Genomic DNA, 9,526 nt, shown 5'->3' with positions numbered 1-9,526 from the left:
CTATGATTGGCAGAACTGTGGCTTCAAGAGAATGGTGTGAGCCTCCTTTGCTTTTTTTTCTTTCTACTCTTTAGACCCAGACAGGGCACACTTGTGAGTGTCGGTGGCAAAATACGATGAATGAAGCCCCGGATTTCTGACTACAGGACAGAAAATGGAGCCCCAGTGACCAGGAAAGTAATAGGGAGGTCATGGAGAGGGAGGAGCTCAGAAAAGTGACCCCATAAAGTTCATTATGAACTCCTGGGTTTGCCTCCAAGCTGCACATCGTGGATCTGATTTGAATCAGGATACCAAGGATTCTGAGCACTGAAGTAACAGACAGATCACCACTTGGGTCCCAGGCTAGCTGCTGGGTGGCACACACATGGAAGAAGTTCAAGGAACACATGAAGGATTTAAAAACTAAATTGGCATGGGAGCTGTAGCCCACAGAAAGTGAGTTGGAATGTGTAGCCTGAACCTGACGAGATCAGTTGCTGACTATAGCAAAATTATCAACATTGTCCATAAAACAAAACAAAACAAAAATATCACAGTCTCTTGACGAAATATTCAAAACATTCGAGATAGAATCCAAAATTATTGTACAGAAAATTTTGTACTCAGGAAAAGACAATAAAGACATGTCAGCTTCTAAATGACACAGATATTGGAATTGTCTGATAAAGACTTTAAAGTAGGTATCCTGACTGGTGTGGCTTAGTGGATTGAGCACTGGCCTGCGAACCAAAGGGTCATGAGTTCAATTCCCGATCAGGGCACATGTGTTTCTCCTACACATCACATCAATGTTTCTCTCCCTTTCTTTATCCCTCCTTTTCCTTCTCTCTCTAAAAATAAATAAAATATTTAAATAAATAAATATATTTTAAAAAGACTTTAAATAGGTATTATTAAAAGGCTCTAACAAATAATCACTAACACCCTGGAAATTAAGGTACAAATAGAAAGTCTGAGCAAAGAAATAAAAGATGTTAAGAAGAACCAAATGAAAAGTTTAGAAATGAAAAATACACTATAGGCTCAATAGAAAAATATTGATAACAGAGAAATAATTTAACGAACCAGAAGATGGATGAATTATCCAAAATGAACAATAGAAATAAATGAATTGAAAAATAAAAAATGAACAGAATCTTGGGAATCTGTAGGACCTAACTGAGGTCTAATAATTGTGTTATTAGATTCCCAAACAGAAAGAGTATGCTACTGAAAATTTTTAGAAAATAAACAATGGCTGAAAACTTCCCAAATCTGGGGAAAAAAATAAACCTAAAAATTCAAAAGGATCAGCAAATTCACAACAGGATAAACCCAAAAAAACCCATGCCCAAACACATAATCGATTTTCCAAAAACTAAATACAAAATAAAAGTATTTAAAACAACATAGAAAAAACACATTATTTCAACTAATATTTGACAAAGGGGGAGGAACATAAAATGGAGTGAGATGAGCCTCTTCAACAAATGGTGCTGGGTGAACTGGACAGGGACGTGCAAAAAAATGAAACTAGACCACCAACTTACACCACACACCAGAATAAACTCAAGACAGATCAAAGACTTAAATGTGTGACATGACACCACAGAAGTCCTAGAGGAAAACATAAGCAGGAAAATTTCAGATATCCCACATAACAATATTTTCACTGATACTTCTACTAAGGCAAGGGAAAAAGAAGAAAAAATAAACAAATGGGACCACATCAAACTAAAGAGTTTCTGCTCAGCAAAAGAAAATATCAGCAAGATGAAAAAGGAAACAACCATATGGGAAAATATATTTGCCAATGATACCTCAGACAAGGGATTGATCGCCAAAATACATAAAGATCTTACATCTCAACACCAAGAAGACAGACAGCCCAATTTAAAAATGGGCAAAAGACCTGAACAAATACTTCTCCAAGGAGGATATACAGAGGTTCCATAGGCATATGAAAGAAAACTCAACATCACTAGCCATCAGAGAGATGCAAATAAAAACCATAATGAGATACCACTTTACACCAGTCAGAATGGCCATCATCAAAAAATTAACAAACAACAAGTGCTGGCGAGGATGTAGAGAAACAGGAACCCTAGTGCCCTGTTGGTGGAAATGCAGACTGGTGCAGCCACTGTGGAAAAAAAGTATGGAATTTCCTTAAAAAAACTAAAAATGGAACTGCCTTTTGAACCAGTGATTTCACTGCTAGGATAAACCTGAAGAATCCTGAAACACCAATTCAAAAGAACCTATGCACCCCTATGTTCATAGCAGTGCTATTTACAATAGCCAAGTGCTGGAAACAGCCTAAGTGCCCATCTGTAGATGAGTGGATCAAAAAACTGTGGTACATTTACACAATGGAATACTTTGCGGCTGAAAGAAAGAAGGAACTTCTGCCATTTGTGACAACATGGATGGAACTAGAGAGAATTATGCTTAGCAAAATAAGCCAGGCAACGAAAGAAAAATACCATATGCTATCACCTGATACAGGAGACTAATGAACAACACAAACAAATGAACAAAATTGAACAAGGAACAGAGTAACAGTTATCAGGGGGTGGGAGGATGGAAAGGAGGGGATAAGTAGGGTAAGCGTTTAGTAAAGAAACTAGTATAAATAACCCATGGACATGGACAACAGGGTGGGGATTGACTGTGGAAGAAGGGGTGGGTTGGGTGGGGGGTAGCAATGAGGAAAAAAGTGGGCAACTGTAATAGAAAAACAATTTAAATTTTTTTAAACCATATTATTTATAGAACAATAATTCAAATGACTGTAGATTTATTATGAGAAACAATGGAGACCAGGAGGAAGTGGCATACCATTTTTATAGTGCTGAAAATAAAAATAGTCAACCAGGATTCCACAGTCATAAAAAAAAAATTCTTCATAATTTAAGATTAAAGAAAGACCTACTCAGATGAAGGAAAACCAAGAGAATCTATTGCCAGCAGACTTGGTCTAAATGAATTACTAAGGGAAGCTCTTCAGACAGAAGAAAAATAACATCGGAAGAAAAGTTGGAGCATCAGATTGAAAGAATAGCAACAGAAGGGGTAAATAGCTGGTTAATATAATTCCTCCTCTATTGTTTTTTTTATTTTTTTTATTTTAATAATTTTAGAGAGAGGAAAAAGGATAGAGAAAGAGAGGGAGAGAAATATTGACATGAGAAAGAAACATTGCTCGCACCTCAGCTGGAGACTGAACATGCAACCCAGGTGTGTACCATGACAGATCAAACCTGCAACCTTTGAGTTTGCAAGATGATGTCCAACCAAATGAGCCACACTAGCCATGGCCATCTCTTAAGTTCTTTAAAATATATTTGATAATCAAAGAAGAATTATGACATCATCTGAAGTTTCCAGTGTATGTAAATATACTATGGATGACAACTGTAACAGAAAACGAGGAGAATAAGAGGAAATGAAGTGGTAAGGTGTCTACATTTCACCTGAAGTGGCATAATATTGACTCTAAGAAGTCTTTGAAAAATTAAGATGCATATTATAATCCCTAGAACAACCACTAAAAAATGTTCAAAGAGATAAGATTGAAAAATAAATTAAAATGAAACACTATAAACTATTTAAATATTCTACATAATGGCAAGAGAAGGGAATCAGAGCAACAAAAAAAGGATTACAAATAAAAAACAAATAACAAAATGGTATCGTATCGGCAGCCGTCCGTCTCGAGAGACGATGGTGTAGCTTCCCAAGAGTCTATCTGCACCGCCGAGAATGGTTGTGCAGTCCGACTCGGGAGTGACAAGGTATCTGCCTCCTCCCGTGTTGAATCGACATCTTGCGATGACGCTGGAGTGTCCTCTCCAGTGAAGCTGAAGCTACAGAGCCTGGGCAGGGTGATATGGAGGGTCTGCTGTTGCCCAAGCAGCAGACCCCCCCTCTCTTCGCAGCTGAAGGGTCCAAGGGAAAGACGGAGTCAATACAGCTTGGCTTCAGGTGCGCCGCAGGAGTTGCCGGTGTTGACTACAATGTCAAACCGCCTTAGGGACTCCGGCTCCGGATTTTCTGTCGGGGTTTACTCCCTTAGCCTTTCCCCTGAAGAGGTATGCCGCAAGGCAGCGGAGGTTTTTTGGAGTCAGAGTTTTCCTTCTCTGATGTGCCCTGACTGGAAGATCGAACCAGCGACACTTAGCTCGCAGGCCGACGCTCAATCCACTGAGCCAAACCAGCCAACGCTATACCAATTGCTATATATATATATATATATATATATATTTTTTTTTTTTTTTAAATAATTTCATTCTCATAGTTAACTCTGAGATGGGTACCACGATTTTCCCCAGGTTTCCCTAACTCCTAGTCTAGTCCATCGCTTAATTCATACGATAATGATGAGGACAAAAGTGCTAATGACAATGGCTGGCCCAGCGAGGCTCGGAGATGCTGGGCTAGCTGGGATCTGAGCCTGGGCGTCCTCCCTCCAGAGCTCACGCTCCTCAGCCACTGCCCTCTGCAGCCCAGCCCCTGAGTGAAGCTGCAGGAAGGGACTCACATGGTTGTGGCCACACTTGGTTCCGGTCATCACCAGGCCTGGGTCCAGAATGTCACCCTCCTCCCCGGGACTTCGGTAGACATGGGTGCCCCGGCATCGGACCTGCCTCCCATTCATGATGATGGTGGTATCGATGGGGACTGCATTGGACTCCAGAGGCCGGGCCTCAGAACTCTGACACTGGATCTTCCCACACTTGGCATCTCTGGGTCCGAGAGAGGGGAGAGAGAGAGGAGGAGGTCACACCAGAGGCTGGGGAAGAGCTGGGGCATAGGAGAGCTTAGTATTTCTTGACCAAGACAGCAGGCTTCCAAGCCTGGGGAAGGGTCAAAGGGGCAATGCGCATGCTCTAGAGACCCACCAGGTGGACTTAGACCAAGGGAAGGAAACAGGATCCTTGTCCCTGAGCAGATCCAGGCCAAGAGCTGGCCTTAGGAAGTCCTCTTTACTGCAAGGACAACAGCCTGATGGAGTAACCTGTCCCCTTATGGCCCTTGGACCCATGCACCCAGGTGCTGCAACCATAAGCCTGGTGTCATCCCAGAATCCCTATTCTCCCTTACTCTTGGGTTCAAGCAATTTTTAGGCCCTGTCAATCCTCCCTCCTATATATTGACTCGAATTCACACCATCATCCTCTCTTATCTGGACACCAGGAAACTGATCTCTCCGCCTCCAGTTTGGCACCTTGGGAATCTAATTTCCAAGTTGCTCTCAAGTCAAATCCAAACTCTCTCAGCCATGTGTTCAAGATTTTTTTATGATCTGGTCCCTGTTTAATTATCTAGTCTCATTTCTAAGCAGCCCCCTCTACACTGCGCTCCAACAAACTGTTATCAGTTCTTAGACCATTGTTTTTTCACTCTTCATATCTCCCTGCCGGGGACCCTCTCCCATGTACCAGCTCCACTCTCCACCCTATTCAGCTGGATAGTTTGCCCAGCTCTCAGCTTAAGCATCACTTCCTTTGGGAAACCACCCCTACTCACTAAGATCGGGTTGGGTCGCTTTCTCTACATGTCCATTATTGCACTGCATTGTTAATTAAAAGTTCCATGTACTCAGCATGGTATCTGGCACATGGTACACCTCAATAGATAAGGGGTAGGTGAACAGATGGATGAATAGATGGATGGGAGGCTGGTTGGCTGGAATGAATGAATGAGTGAATGAATGAATGAGTGAGTGAATGAATGAATAAATGAGTGAATGAATGAGTTAATGAATGATGGGCTATTCAGATGAGGGTATAATTAGCACCCTTCAGAAGAAGTGACCCAAGAAGGCTGATACCCTGCCCTACTAGAAAGGTCCCCAAAGGAAGTCTGACCAGCTTTCTAGGAAGCATTGCCACCCACACCCTGCCTCTGACTTCCTTAGGGCTGAATGGGGTATTGTCCAAAAGCGGGCCTGGAAGAGATGACTGATTGCGAACAATTTATTTAGAGGTCCAGCTCTGGGGCCAGCCAAGCTGCCGAGCTGGCGAAAGCGAGGACGGAGCAGGAATCGCTTCGTTACCCCTCAACTCATGGGGGTCTGCCCTACGGTCATCACCTCAAGTTGCACTTCTTGTGTTCCCCATTCATGTCCTTCCCACAGTTTCCAAAGGTGTCCCCTGCCACATTCACCTTCTCGAAGCAGAGATCAGGAGCAGGCCGGGCTCCTGAGTGGGCGAGAAACATTTATCAGTACACTAGCCAACATGAGTAGAAGTCAGAAGCCCCTTCAAGGGCAAAGCTAGTGTCAAGGTTAAGAAAGCCTTTTGGGAGAGAATATTCAGCCTTTGCTTCCTGTACCCCCACCATCAGCTTATTCCATTTTTACTCACAGGAAAAGGTTTTATATCAGTTCTTTATACCTTCTTGAGGTTTTATATCTGTGAATTTGTATGTTAAGCCTTCTCTCTAATAAAGAAGCTTTGTCCTTTCCCAGGATTTTTAAAAATAGGTAATACATATGCAAAATTTAAAAGAAATAAAGTTATGCCTTGGGAATTTTTCTAACTAGCCATTACAGTTCTTACTTCCCTACATCCTGGAGAAGTCATCGCAATTAACAATGTATCTTCTACAGATTTCTATGTATCTTCTAGATATAATTCTTGTGCATCTTTCAGAGATAATTTCTCTGATGAAGAATGACAGCATAGTCTATTCACTGTTCTGCTTCTTGCACTGTTCACGTAATTCATTGTGGGAGATGGTTTTCTTCAGTACACACAGAGCTGCCTCCTTTTATTCTGCTGCATCACGCTCCCCTTCGTGGATGTACCAGAATTAATTTAATTGGTCCCTATAATGGATGTATATAGCTATTGTTATAACTAACAACACTGCAATATTTATCCTCATGAATTTATCTTCACATACATGTTCAAGTACAGTGGAAGATACATTCCTAAGTAGAATGGGTCTAATGATTAATGCACTGAAAATTTGCATATCTCCAAATTGCTCTCCAGAGGGGTTGTACCTATCTGTATCCCCACACTCTCCACATCACTGTATTATTATTGTTCTTGTGTTGGTATAGTATTATTATTATTACTACTACTACATTATTATATTAACTCTTCAGTCTTTGCCCATCTGATATATAAAATACCCTATCGTACAGTAGTTATAATTTGATTTCACTTAACATGAATGAGGGTAAACATCTTCTCTTGGTAAGAGCTGTTTGCATTTCCTTTTCTGTCTTCATCCTCTGCCCACTTTTCTTTTGGATTCTTCTTATGCATTTCCCTGCTCTGAGAACTCAAAGCACCGAGGAACTGGAGGAGCACAGTCCACTGCCTCTCCCTGAAACTGTGCCCAGTCACACATATACTCCAAGGGGAGTATCTGGAGATGCTGCTCTGAAGCCAAGATTCTATGCTCAGCAGAGGTGGGGCCAGAGGAGGGTTGCCCACCCAGCTCACTTACCAGCACCCCACAGCTGCTGGCACTGCTTCTGGTAGGTGAGGCACATGCCATTGTAGCAGTAGGCCTGGCCGCCCTCGCAGGGGGTGCCGTCCATCTGGTAGAAGTTGGTGGGACAATGGGGAGACTTGCCTGTGCAGAACTCTGGGAGGTCGCACTGCCGGGCCTGCTCACGGCACAACGTGCCAGGGGCCAGCAGCTGAGCCGAGGAAAAGAGGGAGAAACATCATTCTTCTGCCCGCCCTCAGCTCTGCCAGCGAAGAGCTTGTGAGCATCAATCTTGTGGAACAGAATTTCCCATTACTACCATTTTACATGACCTCATTAGTTCAAACCACCATTAACCTTCTAATAGGAATAGTGACCTAGAGTTTCCCAGGTGTTTTCACAAATGCTAACTCACTTCCTCTTCACAAGAACTAGGGAAGAAATAATATTTATGCAACAATTTACACTTGACTTCGGTAATAACGCCTACTTTTATGGCACTCCCACTTAAGTGCCCAGTACAAATATTACTTCATTTAATTTTCATGACAGTTTTATGAAATATAATTATCTCTATTTTATAGATTATAAAACCTGAGGCAGAAGAGGTTAAGCAATGTATCCAAAGTCTCATGGTGAATAAATAGCAAAGAACTAGGCCCATTAATGGATACACAAAGACACAGACACGTGCACACATAAACTCACATGTACAAATACACAGACCCATTCACACATACATATACACCCAAATTATCTATATACACATTTCCCCCAAACATCTACATGTATATCCACGTGTGCTCATTATGTATTAAGAGGGTCCTGGCTCCATGTTTCTGAAATTTTGAGGCCCCCTCGTCCCCTAGATGGAGGCTGCGTCCCATTCATCACCCCCACAGCAGAGCATTGGGCTGATAGGTCAGAACCCAGGGCAGGGGCAAGGGCCACTTACCTTACACTGGTGACAGCAGGCGCCATGGGCACACTCAGCCCCATTTCTCAGGGTACAATTAGAGGCATTGCAGCAAGGGTTTTTACATTCCTGGGGAGGCAGTGGGAATGGGCGTGAGCCTCCGGGGCAGCAGGACCGCAGACGGCAGTCTGGGTCGGGTCAGAGCCTTCACCCGCCTCCCGTGTCTCCCCGCCCCTGCCCCACATATCCCCTGCCCCACATGTCCCCAGAGCCCGGGCTCCCTAGAAGCCTTTACCAAAAAGTCACCTTATAGCTTAATTGCTAAGGTAATGTGTATTTTCTGCAGAAAAATCTTTACCTATATATACACATATGCACAATTATCAGTAACACCACAACTTAGACACAACTCCAGTTTGAGTGTGGAACTTTTTCCAGGCATTTCCCTATTCATAAATAGAAACACACAACTATTTTACAAAACCATAGTATCTAAACTGCTCTGTAATGTCATGTAATATGCGCACTTCTCCTTGAATCCTTCCAAAACATGATTTTCAGTATAGCATGACACTATATGGAAATTCTGTGATTTGTTTTTCTCGCCCCAATAGAAAACCCTGAGATTCTGTCTTCTACACTGCCTTCTCTTCTCCCTGCCCCCCCACCCCCCCGTCCACCCCCACCGCCAGCCTTACTATCCCATGAAAAGAGGCCATCGGGAGCAAGGACATCCGGCAACAAGCTGACCACAGCTCCTGTCAGCTCCTGGGGCCGGCTTCCCCAGGCCTCCCCACCATCTGCTGCTCTTCCTCCACCCGCGCCGGCCTGGGCCTCTGGGACAGGTCTCTGGGGTCTCCACGCTCTCCTCTCTTCCTTCCTGCCCACTGGTCCTCATTTGTTGACACACAGCAAATGACGGAATGGGCAGTACCTCCGAGTGTCCTCCTAACACTTCTACTATGGTAGACCTTAATCAAACATCAATAATTACATTGAGTGGAAATGGTCTAAATACATCATTAAAACACAGTTGTCAGAACAATTTTTTTAAACCCATGACCCAACTATATGCTATCTACAATAAACTTGCTTCAAATTTAATGATAAAATAAGTTAAAATTTTTTTAAAGGTATATAATGCAAACAATAAATAAAAGGAAGTCATAGTGGCTA

At 42.7% G+C, this 9,526-nt stretch overlaps 1 protein-coding gene across 1 annotated transcript; it reads right to left on the bottom strand.

Annotated features, from left to right (window-relative positions):
- Positions 1-4,351: 4,351 nt before the first annotated feature.
- On the bottom strand, positions 4,352-9,069 carry LOC150017113 (disintegrin and metalloproteinase domain-containing protein 19-like). Its single transcript, XM_090268369.1, has 5 exons — positions 9,049-9,069; positions 8,390-8,479; positions 7,450-7,645; positions 6,080-6,188; positions 4,352-4,730 (listed from the first exon to the last, which is right to left on the bottom strand). Exons 1-5 carry the CDS (start codon positions 9,067-9,069, stop codon positions 4,352-4,354), a joined length of 795 nt encoding a protein of 264 aa, XP_090124495.1.
- Between the last annotated feature and the right edge of the window lie 457 nt (positions 9,070-9,526).

Source organism: Furipterus horrens, unplaced genomic scaffold (genome assembly GCF_987537825.1).
Source record: "Furipterus horrens unplaced genomic scaffold, mFurHor1.1.pri manual_scaffold_3, whole genome shotgun sequence".
In the NCBI taxonomy this organism is placed as follows: Eukaryota; Metazoa; Chordata; class Mammalia; order Chiroptera; family Furipteridae; genus Furipterus; species Furipterus horrens.
This window is presented reverse-complemented; position numbering and strand designations above follow the sequence as displayed.

Excerpts from the sequence above, each read along its gene's own strand:
- LOC150017113 (XM_090268369.1), bottom strand. The coding sequence starts at position 9,069 with ATGGCCTCTTTTCATGGGATA. Across the intron at positions 6,189-7,449 it reads CCAGCAGCTGTGGGGTGCTG|GAGCCCGGCCTGCTCCTGAT; the intron begins GTAAGTGAGCTG and ends TCGCCCACTCAG. Across the intron at positions 4,731-6,079 it reads CACAAGAAGTGCAACTTGAG|AGATGCCAAGTGTGGGAAGA; the intron begins GTGATGACCGTA and ends TCTCGGACCCAG.